This window comes from Lates calcarifer, linkage group LG21 (genome assembly GCF_001640805.2).
Source record: "Lates calcarifer isolate ASB-BC8 linkage group LG21, TLL_Latcal_v3, whole genome shotgun sequence".
NCBI classification, from domain to species: domain Eukaryota; kingdom Metazoa; phylum Chordata; class Actinopteri; family Centropomidae; genus Lates; species Lates calcarifer.
The window spans coordinates 16,258,200-16,280,075 of NC_066853.1; the positions used below are offsets into that span (position 1 = coordinate 16,258,200).

General features: G+C 39.4%; 1 protein-coding gene across 1 annotated transcript in view; it reads right to left on the bottom strand.

The window, feature by feature from the left end:
* Window positions 1-21,876, bottom strand: part of pitpnm3 (PITPNM family member 3) — an 80,996-nt gene that overhangs the window by 48,293 nt on the left and 10,827 nt on the right. Inside the window, exons 2-3 of the mRNA XM_051065463.1 lie at window positions 13,640-13,735; window positions 369-476 (exon numbers count right to left, since the gene is read on the bottom strand). Coding sequence (XP_050921420.1) covers window positions 369-476; window positions 13,640-13,735 — 204 coding nt within the window. The remainder of the gene's footprint in view (window positions 1-368; window positions 477-13,639; window positions 13,736-21,876) is intronic.

Below are 21,876 nucleotides of genomic sequence, written 5' to 3' on the forward strand. Positions count from 1 at the left end.
TGACCTGTTGTAAGTCTGAATGTAGTTTGAAATTAGCAAATATTTGCTTGTACCTATTATACCTTGACAAGATGAAATCAGGGTGGTGTTTTGGGCTCTTTCTGCCCCCCAGTGGTCAAAAATGACTTAATGTGGCTTTAAATAGAAACTACAGTCCATTTACAGTCTACCCATCATTATCATCATTCAGTGGACAACTCTCGCTCTCATTCCAGACAATTTGAACCTTCATTATGGATGTGTGAGTGAGCAAAATACACACCTCTGTTGTGCACACGTAAGTGCTTGTGTGTGTCCTAGTGTTATTGTAAATTGTGTGTTAGTGTGTGTGTGTGTGTGTGTGTGTGTGTGTGTGGTGCAGGATGTACCATGTGACTGGTCCTCCATGTGTCCCAGAGTTTCGATCTGTTCCACCAGGTCATTTGAGTTCCACTGACTCATGCCCAGCAGAATGGCGCTCTTCCCCTCCATAACATCTGCTGGGACACACACACACACACACACACACACACAAAGAAAAGTAAGACAGTGCAGCAAAGACAAAATCGCATTCCTCTCCTTTCATATCAGTAATATGGCAACTCATTGTTCTTGAAACTACAAAGATAAACAACATAAAAGGCCCTACAGACCTACAGTTCACCTACACAGATGTTTTGACTTCTTCCCAGGTGTTTGACTGACATCTCCCTCACTCTTATGTTAGTTTTGTGACAATTTCCATCTTTAGTGGAGGGTTCACACAACTAACACAGTTTATAGTTTGTGCCAGCAGGGCATCTCCACTCCACTTAAATGTGGCTCCCTAAACAGTACATGCTGCTTATTAACCTTGAATAGACAGCTTAAGTACAGTAAGTACACAAAACAACAAAATGCAGCATGAAAGCCAACAACATGGCAAACAACAAAGCCTGGTAAACACAAATCTGTCTCATGGCTTGTGAAATTGAATGTCTATCGTGGTGCCTTTGCCAGTACTTGCAAGCTGTCCAAGGATGAAACTAAAATTTGGCCTGAATGATATTTACAAAGATTAAATACACTCTTAAGTCAGTGGTGTAACATGTTTATTAAGCTAGCCTAACAGATAGTTTGTTTCCATCCTCTGTGAGAAGCAATATTACATCATCAGTCTGTGTTTCTTGCAAAAATGATGCGTGAGTAGCCCTGAGACCTAACAAAGCTCATTTAAAGTGTTTTTTTTTTTATAGAATGAAACCTGCAGTGTTTATGTTCATGTTTATATCAGCTAGCAGTCCTCTTCTTCCCTGCCTTATAAACTTATTCTTCCCTGCCTTTTGATGACATATTGATTTATGACATTTAAGGGCCATTATAGATCAGTGGAAAAAGGTGCGTCATACATGTGGTAGTAGAGCATGAGACACACACAAAACAAGGACTTGCTCATCTGACCACTTTTGTTTCTTGCCCTGTTAGATCTATTTTCAGTGATATTACCACAGTCCAAGTTTTAATAAACCATAGCCTCAGCCCAAGAAGTCCTCCAACCTCAACAACCATAGAGGTCCCTTGTTCTTTTCCTCAAGTACGACCCAAAGGCAGATGTACAAGACCTTTGTTGTCATGGTAACAATCCTAAACACACGGTTAAGTTTGTGGAATGGTCACGGATAAAAGAAACTAGACTATGTCTATGGTTTTGAAAAAGGAAACAAACTGTCCTGTGTTTTGTCCATACATAAAATGTAACTGTGGGTTGTTAAAACCTTCTTGCACAGACAACCTGCTCTGTCATTTTTTTTAGGGGAGTCTGCTTCACCCAGACGATGCACGTACACAGCCAAATGGCGCCAAGTCCTATTATTACATCATAATTTGGTGATCTCAAGTAATTCCCAGCAGAGCTCCACCTTTATTAAGACTGAGCCATGGTCTAAACATCCAGAAAATTTCAACCCAAGTGTGGGCATGCACTGCCTTTAAAAAATAAACCATCATACTGTCACGGTAAATGACGAGCTCTGTTGTATCTCTGGAGTCAAGCAAAAAGACAAGTCAGGTGTGGTTCAGCATGACCGAAACGGTTGTCTACTCGTCACAGACTGTCATCCAAGACAGTCTGAGACAGGATGAGTCATGCAGGAAGAAACCCCTGTATCTGACAGACTTCTCTCCCCTCTCTCACACATTCCTGCCTGGCAGCTCTGAGAGACTCTGACGCGGTTCTACACGGTCTGTCCATTTGGATCACACAGCAGCCGGTCTAGCTGGTCACAGTTTGTCTTCCACTGTCTGCTCTGGCTCCCTTCTCCTTTGGTGCCCTTTCTTCCCTCCGGTCAGACAGTACTGAGCTGAATGTAATGATGCAGGGACATAATACACACACTTCAAACATTCAAACATACATGGACAAGCACAAAGAAAATGGAGGGGAGCAAGAAAGAGACACACAGAGAGGTGCACATTGGATCCAAACAAAGCGTTGCAGGATGTAAGAAAGCCTGTGTTTGGACAGGAGGAGAATGCAAAGTAGGCTTTACACCAAACCCTGAAAACACAGCTTACTGAATCATCTCCTGGAGGGAGAGCTGAGCAGAGATGCTTGCAGCCAAAACACAAGCTCCTCTGAGAAGCAAAATGCGTTTGAGCTGAATAAAATACTACCTTCACTAAAAGCTAGCAATCCACGGGAATCAGGTGGAGCACAAACAAACAAAATGCACAAATAAACAAGAGAATAAAGCCAACCAATTGACGCTACCACATCTCTTGCTTTTGGATGAGTAAAATCCGATTTGGACAACAGGCGAAGAGAGAAACAGAAGTGTGAGATTTGCCTGCAGAAGACAGCCCTGAGGGAGAGAAGAGGGATTTAGAAACATCCTTCAACCTGTCAGCTCACAGTGAATAAGTGTCACAGTGGAAGAGAGAGGAATAGATGCCGTGATTGTTAAAGATGAGGAAACGGCCTCAGTTGACCTCTACCACTCCAATTTTTCCCCCCACTTTTTGCACTTCTCAATTTCTTGATGTCATCATCATGCATTAGCTGTGGAATTCAAAATGCTACTTCTGGCTTTATTTTAGGCCCATTCAACTTCCCAGGATGCTCTATGAAAATGAGATCGCTTAGGGGATTATCCTGCAAAATGGCATAAACGGGATGAGGCTGTCAGGTAAACAGCCGACAGAAAATGGGCTGAATTGAAACGCCAAGAGTGTAGCTTACTCGCATACAATGTATGTGTAATCGGATATATGAAAGTAAGAAAAGACTGTATCAAAGGCATGTAGTGAGCATGATTTAAGTCTTGAACAGTATTCATACTAATGCTTATTGCTTGCATGCATTGGCAAAAATTGAAACCTGGATTGCTATTTAATTTGGTACAGTTACTCATGGTCCCCAGAGGATGAATTCTTCAAACTTTGCTGATCCCCTCACTATTCCTCCAGCACCACCAGTAAGTAAAAGTTTATAATTACCCTGTGAAATATCGATGAAATACTCAAATATCAGTACAGGTATTCATGATCCACTGACCTTTCTTACTCACTAGCGCCACCATGAGGTTCACACTTGTGATTTTGAGTGAAATTAAACTACTGAATGTAGTGCCATGAACCTTGGTACACACATTCATGTGTATGACCTATATAAGTTCACATATGTATGCTGTTTACTTTGCATTGTTTATTTAAAACTTCAGTGTGTATTGCTATTTTTACACTGCTTTTTACACTTATAATCCTTTCTACCCCTCCAAAATTCCCATCTATATTTCCTTATTACCCCCCTAGGAAGATCATTAAAGTTACACCTCTTCTTTTATGTTCCCACGTTTTTGTGTCAGTGCCGCTGCAATTCTATGCAGCAGATTACATGAAACAGGTGTTGTGCAGTGACAGTTTGATTCAAATCAGATGCTGATTTCACTGATGAACACACCCAGAGAGAAAGACGTAATCAGCTAAATCAGCACCTGCAGGGAAGGGTTTGAAATGAAAAACGTCTGGGCTTCAGTGATACAAGGTTAAGATCCACAGCAGCAGATGTTAAGTTCTGGCCGGAGGTCTCTTACTATCTAAGCACAAATTCCCAAATAGCTTATGCTTGTTAATTTTTGTCTTTTTGGTTTATTTCCCAATAAAATGTTAAAAGAATCACTTCCTCTTTAGCCTCAGGACATCTGGACATTGGACTTAAACCACCAGAATGTGAGGGCAGCACATTTTTACTGGTTAAAAAAAAAACAACATCATCTTTCTAAGAAATACCAGATCTGGATCTGTGCCAAAATCGAATCAACTATTCTTGGTCCACATCTGCTCATAACTTTTTGACATAACTTGCATGGAAACAGCCTCCTTCCATCTTCAGTAGCAGACACAGAAAGGTTTATCATAAACATTAACACTTATATGACTGATGAATCCAGGGTGTTGCTTATCACGGTAAGACTAGGTGCAGCACAAAAGTGTTTTTGTGTAGTACCTATGCTGAACAGAAGAAAAAAAACATGCTAGGAGTTTTCTACCACCTTGGAGAGAAAAGATACCATACTAGCCAGAATACATTATGATATTTTTTTTCTAGTATTTAGGTTTGATTAATATTGCTTGACTAGCTAGCATTTTCATGTCCATCTATTGTGAGTCTTTTGCAGATAGTTAGTGTTTAACCCTAAGGAGATTACAACTAAAAACGAGCTGATAGCATCTCCTGATGTCTTCAGTGCATAAATAATAAACCAGGGAGAAAGTCTGTCAAAAGGGCAAAAGTTGCATCTATCACAGATGATGAGCTCAAAAAGACTGAAGTTTGAAAAACACTAACCATAAGAGAAAATGATTCTGAGGGAGGATTTAGAGTGAGAAATGGATTGACTCCCTAAAGTAACTAAGTCAGCTGGCTAGTGATCACACCCACTGAGAAAGTGACCTGCCTACAGATGTCCAGCTGAACAAAAATTTTGGTCAGTTGAGAATCACTGTTACATGGTCAGAGTTCAAATTCATGCACTATAAGTCACGTTCTACCAAAGTGCACCTAAGCCCACCAGAAACCTAGGGAAAACTCTGAAATCTATCAGACAAATATCTGAAAACTAGATCAAAATAATCTTTGATTCAATCTTCCCCTAGACCCAAACATGTCATACAGATGTAAGATTAAAGTGAGTGAAAACAGGGGTTGAATGGAATGGATTAATTTACAGACACTGATGAACACACTGCCTTTCTTTCAACAACAGCTCAGACAAACAAAGTCAGGGGGAATTAGATGTGTGTGTGTGTGTGTGTGTGTGTGTGTGTGTGTGTGTGTGTCTGCCTGCTCTTGTACTTCTATCCTTCTGTGGACCAGCTTTAGTTTTAAAGTGATACCATTTTTGGAAAGAGAGTTTTGACCTGACCTCTGGCTGTTTGAGTGTCAAGACTTATTTATGTTTTAAGGTTAATGTAGAGGATAAGGTTAGAGTGTTTCAGAGAACATAAGGATGGATGGGAGAACAGGCTCTAAAGTAATCTTCCCTACAAATTCTCATCTGCTGCCTCCGCATCCTGTCTGGTTTTGTTTCTTTTGTGTTGGACAGATAAAATGCTGCCATCAGCCACGCATGTAAGTAATATTCACAATGAAAATTAACAGAAAGAAAAGAAAAGAAATTCAAATGAAAGTGGATGAGCAGATAAAATAATAACAAACAAATCCTTTGGACTTTTTTGGTTAAAATCTCATTGTGAATTTCCCACAAGTGGGATAAATAAAGTCTATCTAATCTAATTTTATAAACGTCTAGTAATTGCTGTAACATTTAATTGGTATCTTAACAGTACATTTTGGGGAACATTCTTATTTGCTTTCTTGCTGAGAGTTAGATTAGGAGATCATTACCTCTTACAATATGTCACTAAAGCCAGGAGAGTGTTAGCTTAGTATAAACACTAAACTGGGGGAAACAAGTAGTCTAACTCTGACCTAAGGTGACAAAATCAGACAGCACCTCCAAAACTCAACACATTACATCTGGTTTAATGCTAGAATCTTGTCACCACCATGAGACTGCAACATAACCACCCTCAGGTAATCACTGCACTCAGCCAAGAAATAATCTGAAACATAACCTTCCCCATAAAACCCTAAATTGGACAGGGCCAGGCTTGCTTTCAGTCTTGCCAGACTAAAATAACTGGTTTGGTTAGCTTAGTCTGGTAATTGCTAATTGGCTGTGGCATCAATGACTAACACGAAAGCAAATAAGTCGGGTGCAATAAAATTCAATTTACTATGTCTTGGAGTGAAAATCTAATTCTATCTGCAAGTTTTATGATGATCCAATAACATTAATTACAATCTTTGTCATTACAAATTAGTAAATACTGAAATAATTGTGTGTAACAGACTTAATAGATTTAATCTGGAAAACCACAGTCACACCAGTTTCCATCCAACACAGCAACCAATAAGATAGCAACCTTATAATAAATAAATGTCCTACTTGCATACAAACACAGTTTTACCTCCAGTGGCAATTTATTATGGCATTAAACTGTGGGAGCAGCCAACACCATGAATTTCCTTTCAGGCTCAATCTGTCAATTCGCCTCATTATTTAAATTTATGTCATCAAATAACAAATCTGGATTAACACACAGCAAATTTGTCAACCGCTCACATCAATAAACAATGTGACAATCGAGTTGGCATTCGCTTGGGCAGCCGCGAGGCACATTCAGTTGTGAGACAAAATGAGACTTTCCACCTTAGTGAACAAACTGGTGTGGTTTTAAATGCATTAAGTAAGCCGAGGTTGAGTGATGTGTGTGTGTGTGTGTGTGGGGGGGGGGGGGTTGGCTGGAGATACCAGCAGTGAGGAAGAGAGGTATGATTTTTCATTTTTAGTACTACAGCAAGTGGAGAGCCACTGGAATTCATCTGATTCTATGGAGTAAAAAGAGAAAGTGAAAGCAATCCTGCATAAATACCCCCCTGCTGCTGCTGAAAAATCCATTCCACAAATAAAGATATATGTTTATGAGATTAAACTGTGCAGAACATACTGTACTTTAGAAATACTAGAAACATCTCTTTCACTCAGTGAGTCCGATATAATGCATTGATGAATACAATGAAACAATTCATCACTGGACTTTATTCATCAGGTTTAAATAATTAAGAAATGCCACTTTATGAAGCTTCTCTCTATTATGTTTTCTAATAAAACACACAAAGCTATAGAAGTCTAAATATTGTCTTCACACCTCACAAATAACAAAGCTGACATTGTTATCCTCTGCCAAAAATTTCCCTGGAACAGTGTTTCATTTTGTTGACCAAATATCTGATGTCTTCAGTCCCACTGAGCTTCTCTGAAGACGCTGCTATTGGCTAAGTAAAAGTCATTGAACATTTGAACAAAATACTGAGACGACCCTGTAATATTTAAGTATGCACAAACTATTCAGTAAGAGGTTTTAGCAGAGTAATAACATCAAAGAAGATAGATGCATTGCACTCTTCTCAGCAAGTTGTTAAACATCCTTTATTCTATTGGCTTGTTTAAAGTAAAATTTGAGATGCTTCACCATGTTTCTGCATTTCTTCTTTACAGAGCACAAAGCTTCAAACAGCTCAAAATGAGAAAAGTACATCCTCTGGATAAAAGGCTAGTGATTTTAACCTTTTCTAAGGAGGAGCACTTTGAATTTTGCTTTTCTTTTTTTAATGTGTGCTTCAAATGTCTTCTTATCTCCATTCTTTCATTTGAACAGTCGTGTTTGAGAGCTTCTGGGTCTGGACTGTAGATAAACTGGAGCTTTACCTGCCTCTGGTGGAAAATGAACGTTTTATACTCTACAGCGGAGGTGACTCTGGAGGTGGACGGGTCATGAAGCGATGCAATATTTACCTGTATCTTTCTGCGTGTCTCTGACAGCAGTCAATGTTACACTTATTTCAATCGTCACTGCAGGCCAGCTCAAGGGGGTTTGCGAACAATGTGACAAACTGATCGTGCCTGTGTGTTTTGGTGAGTGTGTGTGTGTGTGTGTGTGTGTGTGTGTGTGTGTGTGTGTGTGTGTGTGCGCACGCGCGCATGTGTGGGGCTTTGCTAGGGGCAGCTGTGCAGATGTCTGAGGAGCTGATCAACAGAGATGACAGCATCAAATCATCCAGCCAACAGATGTGTTGCCTCCACGGCACATCATACAAACACTGTGTGACACACAACAACATCAACTGATGAAGACTGAACCTCAGTTTCAGTTCTCATATGAAACAACAGGCATAGATGTTGATGGATGGAACATCTGCTTCCCTGTTTTACAATAAGATTCACATTGCTGATACCCAAGTGAGTTCTTGGCACCAAGTATGTATGGAAAACTGAAAGAAACAAAGGCTGATTTCTTGCTCAGATTTGCATTCTTATTTACATTCTTTCCCATATGATTCTAATTCATTTTATTTGTATAACTCTGACACAGATCTGCACAGTATGCAATACCCTATACCCTTACACCCCCAAAAATCCCTTAGCTTTACTATATTTTTTTTGTCAGTTTCTTATTTAAATCATAATTTTAAAATGCAGTTTATCTGGGGAAAGTTCCCTTACAGCTGCTTGTGAAGAAAAACAGCAAATTAATATTTTAGCTAATGCACCAATGATCATCTAGTTTAGGGGACCAAAATAACTGAACAAATTATCATATCTGTAAATAAAGTCATGGTATTAAATATTTAACTGCAAATCCTTGAAATGTTTTGAGTCTGACCAGGAGACACTTGGCATCTTTCCCAATGAGGCTCTGTCAGACCTGTGCTGCACCGATTTTCACTTCTGGTATTTTTGCTCTCAGTCTGATCTTCAGGAAGTGAAACAAATGATCAAGTTGGTTTGAGGTCAGGTGACACTCGGGAAATAACACTTCTGTGGCCATGAAATAACTTCTTGGCTGTTTAGGACCATGATCTTGCTGCGTTCCCCTAAAATTGGAAGATGATTTATAAAATAGGGTTACTACTTCCTTATTATTGACCAAATATGATTGTAAAACACCCTCAAGGATGAAAGTAATCCCTAAAACCTCATGGTCATTGTTTTGTTTCAATTCTAATCAGCTGGATTACAGAGGAAAAACAGCAGAAAATGTCAAATCCTTGTGGCCTGCAATTGGTGAAGCATCTTGTGGACACAGAGCTTTGTTCTTTAGCAGCCTTTGATCAGCATGCTGCAGCTGCACCCTGCCACTAACCAAGTACACTGAAGTGTCTCAAAGTGCGACATCAAGAGCATCGGAATACAGAAATTTCCCCAACATTCAAATTCGAATCCCTAATTTATTGTATGCAGGATGTACCCCTTCAGATGCATCATCTAATTTTCAAGAGGCACACAAAGTGATAACAGTAACACTAACAGTCGGTGCTCATCTTTTTAGCAGAAAACTAGATACATTTCTGACAGTCTTCATACATTTTCATGGTTTTCTTGGTCCACTGGGCTACACAGTGTGGATGAAGGCATTCATCATAACCACAACAATAAAACTGCCCCAAGCTTATTGTGATGGTTTGAGTGGTGGGCTTATAATATAACAAACTCCCCTTCAATCACTCTTCAATCTAATTCTTTCAGTTTCTCTCTGCTTTTCTATGGACAGCTGAAATTACTTTTGGCCAAAGACAACATATATCCAGTGTATGTGGCAGAAATAAAAATTACCCCACTGGTTATACACAGCTAAGACTGAGAGTCACAGTCTACAGAGGGCCATAATTTCAACAACCTTTTGTGACCTTGTTCTGGTTTCCCTTTTAAGGGAGGCATCCTTCATACTGAGCATATGTTTATGTTTGGAATAACTTGCTCTGTTGCCTTTTCTGCAGGACACAGCTCTACTTTCCCCATGAGCTCAGACAATAAAGTCACATAACAACCCTTCAAAAACCTCCTCATCTCTTTTCTTTGTTGGGTTTTTTCCCCTTCCTTCTATCTTTCTTTCTTTCTTTTTTGCACAAAATTTTACTTGCTTTTTGCATTTCATCTTTCAGTGTTGCTTCTTTGCTGATTGGAACAGCCATTGCTTTCATGCAACTTGAAAGCATAATCCAAGATATTTCACAACCTAATACCTCAAAAACACAGGCCTGTCACAAAGTCCTTCCAATCCTGTGCATCACTGAGAGATGAGATTTGATATGTTTGGTCTCTGAACAAACCAGCAAATAATAAGCCAATTAGAGAGGGGAAAAAATGGCCCGAGATGAAAAATGGGAACAAAACCTGAGTGATAGCCTACCATCTCCACGAGCATCTGGACTCAAAATTCATATCCCCTGCTGTGTACAAGACCAGCATTATTCATACCTCATTACAGATAGATGTGGAAACTTTAAAATTACTGATATACTCCAAACTCTGCCCGGTTCATGGCTGAAATACAATCACATCACACTGATTGTGGCTGCAGCAAACCAAAACAAGTAAATTATAAATCTGATTAGTTCATTCACTGTTATTTGGGGGCTTTGTAACCATACCTTTTATACTATATGGTATGCCCTAAGGTTGTTGTGGCTGTTGCTTATCAGAGAAAAATGATGAAGCCCTGCTTGCAAATTAGACCTGTTCATGTGACAAAATACCAGCTAGCAGCACCTCTAACACTCACTAATTAACATATCATACAAAAATAAAAAGTGTAAATACAACAGTTTGTTGTTTCAGGGGAGTCTTAGGGGGAGTCCCTGCTGATTGGCTGCCACAACAAAACTCTATAAAACCACAATGTGACGTTTTTACACTTCATATTGGTATAGACTAAACAAATATTTGTTTGTATGTTAATTTTTGAGATTCAGAAATGATGATCAGCTGTTTCCCATAACTTCATATTTCCCATAGAAAGATGAGTGGTATCTATTTGTGTCCTCTAACTACTGCCAAGAAAGCAAATAAGCAGATTTCCAATGATGTCAAACAGTTCTTTTAAGTTTTGAACTAATTAACATGCAATATAGCAACATAATCAACAAGAGAGATCAAGATAACATTTTTGCTTTTGCAGTCTCTCCCCATGGTATTTAATCAAAAGAGATAAAGGACATCTCTGTTTTTCCTTCTCTTCACATTCAGTAAAGATATTTCATAGCTGAGTGTTGAATCTTGTGCTGCAGGTAGCACAAGGATGATGAGGTACATTTGTTCACATACAACACATGCGTATGTTATCTTATCCCCCAGTGATTTCTCAAAACAGATAGGCGCCTTGACACTGGTCTCATAATGCGTTTCGAGCAATGCACAGCTCTGCTCTGTGACAGCTGTGATAAGGATAAATATTTCATGTTTTTGAGGACTGTGTGCAGTGAATGTGTGTCTTTTTTTTCCAGCAAACAGAATGCGCAGGGGAAGGGAGTGATAGGAAATCAAAATTAAAGGGAGGGGAGCAAACGAAAGATTGAGGCAAGAAGAGAGAAGGGAAAGTGAGAGTGCACGACAGGAGAGGGTGAAAAATGTGTTCATAACCTTCATAAACAAAACACGTGACTTTATAGCAGCAGCACGTAAAATTTCCTACAAGGACAAAAGTGGAAATGGAGCAAAACATGTTCCAGACACCATCTAATCTGTTACCCGGTGAGCCTCATCTTGAGCATGTTTTTATATTATATAAAGGACTGTTAGACATCAGAAACTCTCAACACACCCCTGGCTATTGACTGATTTAATGTACAATAAGAACATGTTATAATAATAACACATAACTGATTAGTATCTGTACCATCAGTCTCTCAGGGGATGAGTACTTAGAGAGGATAATTGGTGGAATGAGTATTCCACTTATTCACTGATGAACTCCCTATGGGACTGTGAAAAGGCTCCTAGTTGAATATGTTCTCAAGTGTGTCTATTTCTGGTCAGTCTGACATCTTGAATAAATTTACAAGAATGTGCAGCAGTAAAGGGGAAAGTGAAATTAGTTTAAAACAATTAAGAATGATGGAAGTTAATCATAATCCATTTGTTGCCCATTCTCTCTGGTTTGTTCTGCAATCAGACTCTCCTCTGAAGTCAGATTGCACCCAGTTTAGTAATAACCACTGCAATCACAGATGCACATTAAATAATACCACCCCACACCAGAATGTACACTAATTGCCAGAAAATTCCCCTGGGTCTTGTGATTCATTCATTACAGTTGTCCTACATTTCTCCAGCTTTAAAAAAACAGAGACTAGCAGTCTTTTTTCACCACAGGACTTAACAACCCATAACCTTTAGCTTCCCATTACCTGAGCTTTTCAAGAGAGTTTTAAGGCTTTGGTATGATGTATCATGATCTGCTCCTCTTTTCCCCTCAGGTCCTGTCTCCAGCCTCTTCTCACTGCTCCCAGGCCATATCCCCAGGCTTGCCTTCATCTAGTTACCCACCAGATGTCCTAAGACTTTCCTCATTCACCTGACTGCCCTGCCCATCCACGCACCTGTTCCCACTTATCATCAGCCCTGCAGTCACCTGAGCTCTGCCCATCTGCACCTAATTCACCATTCAGCCTTGCAGTATATATATCTGGACACCTACTTTGTTCTTCGTCGGTTCGTCTGCTCATGCTCCCGAGTTTTTCCCCACTGTTTTTTTCTACCTGTTTTTGTATTTCTGGTGTTTAGTTTTCCTGTTGCCTCTGCCTGCCTGTATTCCTGCCTGTCAGCTTGTCATCTTGTCTGCCTGTGAACCTCATTTCATTTATTAAAAGCTTCTTCACTGCATCAGCCTGTCAGGTGCGTTTGGATCCTCCTTGCCTGTGCTGTTATCAACTTTGTGACACGTTGTTCAGCTATTTTTACTGGAGCTAATAACATCTGTTGATTAACTGACTAGTAAACCGAAACATATAATCTGCAAAATCATTTAATGTAATTTTTCAAATATTACGCAGTTTCAGCTTCTCAATTGTGGAGATTTCCTGCCTTTCTTTGTCTAAGAGAATACTAAAATGGATAGTTTTAGTTTAAAAGTGTCGCTTTGGTAAAATAAGACATTTACAGATGCTTAAAGTAATGTTTTTCTTCACAGCGCACACTGTGATGCTTTGCTTTCACGTAATCTTGTTTAAGTTTTCACATTTTTCACAGTGCTGTTGGCTTTGCATAGAATCCACATTTCTGCCAGAAGCTCAGAAATCTTGCAGTTTCTGTCTCTATCTGCCCTACAGTCTATGCTATCTGCTGACTCTTGCTCCTTCTGGCCTCCTATCCCCAAATACTAATGAGGACATGGACATGTCAGTTGGTGTTCTCCATGGTTCTTTTTTTGTTTCTCTATTGGTTGTCCTGGTCAATATAGATGCAGTAGTGAAATAGTTACTGTTTACAGCAGTTTGTTGGAGTCATTTTAACCAGTGACAGAAACCTCTCCTGGGCAGTGCTGAAATTTAGTCCCACAACCCAGGAAGCAAGAGCTGAACCTGTGACAATGACTACAAGTTACATTTCATCAAGTTCCTGTGGTGGGAAAGGGCTACAGGCTGCACACTTAATGGAAAAGTGTCTGGTAAAAATACTCATTCAGAAGTTCAAATCATCTGAGACTGTTACTGTTTGAGAGACAGAAAAATTATGAGGTGAAGACAGGATAAAATGGCGAAATAAAATGTAATACTAACCTCTGGCATCAAAGAACTCCTCATCAGAGCTGTCAACTGATTCTTGTGCGATATTCTGCAGACACCAGTGAGAGGCGCTGTGCTTTCGTGAGGAACCTGTGTATCAGAAAAAATAAGCCAGAAAATCTGCTTTTAGACTTTAAGAGTGACAGGCAGGGTTGTACCACAGAACTCAAGGGCAGACAAATCAGGCGTATTTATAATTTTGTCAGTTTCTTTTCGCCTTTCGTACGATAGCTCTACAAATTCTGAGTGAAAAGCAAAGCGTGAATGCCCCAGGTGGGGATAGATGGCCTTTCAAGTGTCACAGCAGGTGAAAAGACCCAAATGGACTTTCCTTTGAGCAGTGTCATAGCACACAAGTGTCTCAGCAAGGGGGGCCAGGCAGTGTTTTTATGACCTTCTGATACAAGAGCAGGGATGAAAAGGGATTTGGAGCACTTTCCATTTGTTGACAATATTCACACTCAAGTACCAGATATAAAACCACTGCAAACACCAGAGCGAATGATTTCTTAAAAATCACTGAGACAAAAAGTGGCAGTAACAGTACGGTGAAACTTGCAAAACACAATGCCGATTCTGCTGCAGCTGCTATCAAACAAAGTGATAGTACTCAGTTAAAAGAAAACAAAACAAGGTTAATCACAACATGTTGTGTCACGGTTCAAATTCATTGTCATTTAATGTGTTTCCTGGAGGTTCCATGATGTTTTCTTCTCTGTTGGGCCAGTGACTGTGATGAGCTTCCTCCTCTCAGCACTGTTGCACTCTGATGATGTAGTAATGAACCACATGTTCCTCTGCTGGCCCAGGGTCAAATCTTGAAGCTTAATTTTCCATAGCCTGGGTCCACTGCATCCTTCCTCTCATCACAGCAAAGTAATTATGTGACCATGTGCAATGCTAATTTGTCAAATATTTTACAATGAAACAAGAGGCCAAGGAATATGGTATAAAATTGCTGTGTTAAACCCACTATCACATAAATCATGGGAGTAGCAGTATTTAATAAACTGGTGCAAATGGTACGGTTCAGTTCCACTAAATCTTCCTGTTTGCAAGTGGATGCAAGATAGACCGAGTAGCTTTGCAGTCTGACATACGAATGCATACTACAGAGGGTAAGTTTGCTTATTACATTGTGGGCATGTAATTATTTACTCTGTGCTGGAGTTGACGTTTCCCTCCTTGGATGTTGAACAGTTTCCACCCATCACTTTTGCAGATCATACAGTATACCGCCCAACTCCAGCTCAACTCCTGTGCTCCTCTCACTCCCTGTGAATTTCAAAATGGTCTCAATGAGAAACCCGTCCCTGGAGGCTTTGCATGAAATGTGCTTGTTGTTCTCTCTCCCCAGCAAAGTCACAACTGGGAATCATTTTCAAAGATTTTCTGTGTAGTGACACTGTAATGACAGTCTAACAGTGGAAATGCTTGATATTACTGTTCCACTGCAGCTAGTTAACTAATAACACACCAATTTCTCACACATACCAACCCTGTTAGTACTTTCGTCCCTTCCAAGATGGAGGAAAAACATGACAAAACACTCTGTATCAAAACACTTACAGACGCTTTCTAAAATACTTTCATCCACAGAAGTCGTCTTGAGATACGCATTCCTTTCACCATGCAGATTAGGATTCACAGAGACACTGCAACTGTCTAGTTATCACTTCCTGTTAAAATAGTAAGCCGCAGTAGTCACTTTAACCAACACAATAAGTGGTTGGTGGTTGCAATGACTGTACAACGAGCTTGTTGCCAAACAGTTGCATAATAATGCAGCATTAATATGGATGAAAGACTCAGAAGGAGAATCATGACATTCTGTACATAAATAGTGAACATGCTTCCCAAGTTGCCCTCAGCAAACTGCCCTCTAAAGACTCCAGGATCCCTGAACCACTACAGAGCCTTTAACCCTGCCAATCTTGGCCTGTACTGGGGGATGAGTGAGGAGGTTCAGACAAGGATTAGTTCAGCACTGCCAGCCGAAGCAGCATTTTTCCTGCACTTAACACAGCCATTCCTTATATACCACTTATTTGAGTCAACTAAACTATCAGTGGAGAGCTCAACATGTATATACAAGGCAATTTGGCCAAAGCATTTAATTTTTCACTCACGGAGAAATAACCAATTACTGCACAAAATATTAAGGAAAACACCTCTCTCCTCAAAAAGAAGGCATACCTGCCTGTGGTACATATCCAACTGCTCATTTATGTTTCATGCTTTGTGTCCGACTGATTTCCTGGCAGTAGCACAGACATTAATACACAAACACAACATGAAATACACAACGAGACTGAGGAGAATCTCCATTACAAACCTCAGTAGCCTCTGGTCCTTCCTTCATTGAATGGGATAGTATTTGATCATCTACCTTCACATAGCATTGATCCATTTCAGCTGTGATAGTTTTAATAAAATATCAAGTTAGGAGTGTGTGTGTGTGTCAGAGTAACAGTGAAGAAGTGTCAGGTGATGATGTTCGCAATGTACACCTGAATGATCGAATACAATCGCATGTTACGTCCTACATAGCTGCAAATAAGCCAATCACTGTAAAGCGTACAGTAAACAGCCAGAGCCAATCAGCCAAAGCTTCACATGCAACTTCCTGTTTCATTTTGTCTCTCTAGGCATTTTATCAATGCAACAACAGGTGGCAGATTTACCTTGCGAAATATAATCATTTCTCTCTGGGAAATTATTTTCAAATGATTGGGTACTAAAAGCAGCTAATTTGTAGTCAGCTTTAGCTGACTTTTCTGCAACTACCTTCAAGCTACGGATAGGATGACTGCGTAAGTTTTGTCATGCCAAAAGACTGAAGCTAAACTGCATGTTCTCAGAAAATGTCAGCATGTAGAGGACAAGAAAATTAAGAAGCAGCATTCTTGTGCTGTGGTATAAAGCTAGTTTGTCTCAGAAATATAGGGGAAAACGTAAGGCCGTTATTTTATTCTAACACCATTTAGCTGCTTAGCTTACATATGTGGACAAGCAAGATAGAGTTCCTTTACTGTTTTGTATTTTCAAACAGTATTTTTCACTTTTATTGTTACAGTAGAAAAGGCTTTCAGATTGTGTTTGGCGAACATAAGCTGTAACCTCACAAAATGTTGTAGTAAAAAATGCCACTGGCTTTGGCAGCAACACTGTGTTGTTACTACTGTTTGTAGTAGCCAGACATTGGAGCAAACAAACAAACTTTTAGCTAAAGCTAAAACAGCAAAGCACAAGCTTGCAGGCCTGTGTGGCTGCAAATTTCTGCATCTAATATTTGCCCCGTCACCCTCCTCTATGTTTCCTACTTGACTGTCTGAGTATTTGAAAGAGCCGTGCTGAGGAGGCATATGGTCGGGAAGAGGCGTTCCTGTGTGCCACAGTGTTGAGAGCTCCTGTGGACACAGAAAGCACACTCCCGAGTGCGAAGAGAAGCTGATGGGAGTGCAGCACGAGAAAAGGAAAGGAACTACTTTGAAAAATAAAAACACTCCAGATCCAGCTATCCCAAACAACTAACAAATGATTTGCAGACTGGTCACACTGTGTCACATTCACCTCATATGGCATTCTAAGGGATCTTATTTTTATTCAACAGATCTACTGCTGGCGCAGGTACCCATGTATTGTATATTGTGTGGATGTTACCGCATTCAGTTTATTCCTGGAACTGTACAAGCAATTTGAATGTCTTATAAGGTTTAGGAAATCTAACCACCTGCTTGTGTGGCTGAAACCTCTCACCGGTAAGCACCAAGTGATGCCTTCCCCACTGGGTAATGGAAATGATTGCTGTAACTCCCTGCACAGCTTTTACAGTACACTATATACCCATAGATACTGAGTGAATCCCTTACAGATTATGATCACAGAACCAGAAAGTCTCAGCAGACGACCCTGCTTGCACCTGGAAACTGGAAAAAGTGTGTCAATATTATATTGGCAGGTCATTTTTTTGTGAGATGAAGTCCCTCCTACCAGTCACTGCAAGTTGGCACTTTGATTCAGGTTCCTGAGAACTACAGAAAGTAGTACCTGTCAAGTAGAAATCTCAGTCTTTGAGAGAACAAGAGTCACAGTTGTACCCTAAATTTCACTGAACAGTAAGTCAATACTGGTGTGATTGGATTGCAGTCCCAAGCATATTAGGTGTGATTAGTTTAACAATGTACATGGTGTTAAGTACTCTAAATGACTATACTTACAATATTGCCATGTCAGAATATTATGTTTATGTTAACGTTGGATATCTGCAGTACTATTACATCTTATACCAATGCAAAGGCCCATAAGAGTTTACAGTCATGCTAACAGCTCTGTGAGGCTGTAATTTGGCACAGCAGTGCTGCAAACTAAAGGCTAATATCTCCCTAGGGACCATGAATGTTTGTATGAAATTTTGTGGTAATCCATCCAGTAGTTGTTATGATATTCAAATGTGGACCAAACGTTACCTACAGTATGTAGCTTATGTTACATTCGCGATGGCACAGATGGGAACAGTTTTAATTTTGAAATGAATTCTGAAATTTTAGTCCAGTTGAGAAATCTTTTCAACTTCACCCTTCATCTTTTTGGTTTAATTTATGTTATTTAAAAAATAGAAAGTAGCCGTGTGGTGTGATGTCAATTAAGAATTAATACATCTAGACATAACAATGTATTACTATTTTCCTAACCCTAACCCTTCCTTTGGTTGTAATTACTGTAGGCAACAGACTTTGGTTGACTTGAGGCATACATATTTGTTTGCTTATTTAAGGCACTTTCACACAATTACGATATAATGGACAGATATAATGGAGCTTTCGCATTCATAACAAGCATCTGTGTTCTCATAAATTTTACTCAAGTTTCATGCCTTTCCATCCGTAATTGAGTTACAAAAAAATACAACAATATAATTACATGAGACTTAATCTCCAGTTACCATGATGCATCCTAGCAATGTGCTGCATTAATAGGCTAATATAGATTTAACAAAGAATTAGCGAAGTATGGTCAAGCAGAATACCAACCTGCAATTTAGAAATTAGATGTCAGGATGTTCCTGTCCTTCTCACTAATTAGACATATTTAACTATTGTTTCACAGTGTTCAAACAAAGCCACCAACCAAAAATAAGAATTGGTGAGTCATTATTCACTCTGATCCAATTATTTTCATCTGCAAAATTAAAGCATGCAAAACCAAAACAAGCTTATCCTTTGAAATTGAGTGCGCAACTTATGGAAACTAACAAGGAGAGAGAGAGAGACAGGGAGAAGCCCAGCACTTCACTGAGATCTGTTCAAAGAAAAATAGTGTTTAAATCTGTTTGTATCTAAAAGGCTTTACTTCAGAAACAGGCAACACAAGGTTGTTCATGATTCATCTCATCCTTCTTTTATCTCTGTCTTTCCATTATCCATTTCCAGTTTACACAGAAGCCTGCAGTCGCTTGAAACAATGGGCTGACAGCATCTATTACTAGAGCAGCTCCACTGCAATCACAGGTTGTGCCCTGTCTCTCTGTCATTTGCACACAGGTATGATGTTCTTGCTCTGCTACGCACATGACTACAGTGCTGCACGTGTGTGAGGGGGTAATGTTAAGTTGTCACAAGACACTACAGGGTCAAATGTTTGAGTTTTAATGAAGGACTGGATGAATGGCTCACAATATTTTCTGTGTCTAGTGAGTATAGTCCCTGATGCTAGATTGGTAAAAAGGTATTTTCCATGCAAAGAGCATTTGTTTGTTTCTTTTTTAACAAATACTGTAGGTCTCTTATTACTTTAGAGCTGTTCTAAATCAATATTTCCTGCCACAGAGGTCATCTGTAAAAAAAAAAAGAAAAAAAAACCCTCAACAAAATCTGTTCAGCACCAAACAGCAGACAGCTGGATGAACATGGTGGAGTATTTAGCAACTGGGGACCAAAACAGAGCTAAAAGAAGAGTGAATACTGGACTTACGTTCATCAAGTGACCAGAAACACGATTCTAAATAAATGCTAGTGCTGCTCCATGTCTGCTGAACATGTAAATAAGCAACTGTTTGCTCACAAGAAAGGAACTGGAGTTGTACGGAAACACGTTCACTGGAAAAAAGAGAAAAAGTTTAGCCACTGTAGCTGTCGATGGTCTGTCAACACCAAGGCACCAAGCTGGGCTGACTTAGTGTGTAATGAGTAAAGTAATTAAGGACTTTTGCTATTATCAGAAAAGTTATTAATTTTATGTATTTTATGAGTAATTGATTGTCTTTTTCAAATTACTTGCCTTTTACTGGCCGTAATATATTAAAAGCTCATAATAATATTAATAATAACTGCTTTACATAAAAGATAAAGTATTATATATATATATATGTGTGTGTGTGTGTGTGTGTGTGTGTGTATACATATAAAATAAGAATAAAAGCAGTAACATATGATGAAATATTAATAAATAAAATGCTTTGAAAGGAACACGATAAAAGAAATGAGGGTAAAAAAAAAAACACTACACAAATAGCCCAGTAAAACCTCAGGCTGACTGTTCCATAGTTAAGGGGCATAATTAACCAGAGCTGCCGCTCAATGCCTTTTAGTTCTGGCCATAGGAACAGTCAAGAGGCTTGAGACAGAGGATTTAAGGAAGCTGGCAGGCACATATCTTACTGCTTTGTCAGATAGATAAGATGGGGCAAGGTCATTCAATGATTCAGAAACCCCCAAAAAAAGATTCTTAGATTAAAATCACCTCTGTTACAGACTGGTATCCAATCCAATCCAAAGGTTTTAAAGTGGGTAATGTGGGATCTCTGTCTGGTTTTGCATTCTGCAGTCTTAGATACACTGGTGGGAAGAGCATTGCAGTAATGAAGTGTGCTAGAAATAAAAACACAGTTTACTTGCCTGAGAGAAAAAGGGTCTGACATGAGCAATATCTTTTAAATGATAAAAGGATGCTTTGGTCACATTTCTGATCAGGGAAAATAATGACCCCAGTGTTTTTGATGTTTTCTTTGGTGATAAATGCAAATGACCTGATGTGAGCAGAATCTCTCTCTTTCTCAGCCGATGTTCAAATAACTAAAATCTCTTGGTTGTAAGAAGTTCTGAGTCATCCATAGATTTTGTGTCATGAATACACCCATCAAGTCGTCAATGGGGCTACAGTCATCTGGAGATACAGAGATAAACAACGGGGTATCATTTGCACAACTATGAAAATTGATGTGCTTTCTTATACAGGCTGAAACCAGCTAGGGCTAAGATGGAGCCCTGAGGAACAACGTTGAATGTGTTTGAAAATAAACTGTTAAATGTTTGAAAACAGTACAGGACAGACGAAAGACAGTAAAACCAGCCAACTGAAGACAAGCAAACCCATCCTTTCCAGGCAACAGAAACATCCCTACCTCAAAAATATCAAGAGATCAAATGTCAAAATATTGCCAATATAAGTTTTACAAGTTTTAGCTATGAAGCCACAGCAGAAATTACATACACCTTACCAGTGAATAAACTTCCCTGGTTTAGTATTGTGCTCTACGCAGTGTAAAAAAGGAACTTCCTGCATAGATCACGAATTATCTAAGCTTGTTGCAAAAGGAAACCAATTGGGCTGCATCTTTCACCTTCAAATTGACAGTCTGCCAACAGAGGCCACCTGGTTGTGCTTCAGGAGTATTTGTCTGGCAAAGTCAATGAGTTTAAGCTGCTTCAGGGTTTGTTATGTCAAACAAAGGGAAAGGGGTGGTGCGTGGGGAGGGTGGGATGCTGCACACTTGTTGTCCAGAGAAATCCAATTTAGGTTTTAAAGCAATCTCACAATATTGCAAACTCAGAAATGTTATTATTTTTGGGGAAGCAGTTAAGACTGTATTCTACCATAGACTTTACGTTCACTGCTGAAGTTGATAAAAGTAAAAGGGGTTTCTAGTATTTGACATTTTCCCAAAAAGATAAATATGTCGGATGGGTCAGGAGTCAGGACTGGAATGGAAAAGGATAAAATTAAATCAATATCTAGCTGTACCTGTGGTGATGATTTGCAGCAGTCTATATTCAAAGACTAAAAAAGCAAAATCCGCTTTTCCCTCCCTAAGTGAATGTTAAGTGAGCAAAGAGCATCTTCCATCCTGCATGACTCATATGTTATATGACACTCACAGTGGGAGAAAATCCCTCTCTCTGACTGACTCAAGTGATATCTCTGGAAACAAAACCCATAATTTATTAATCTAT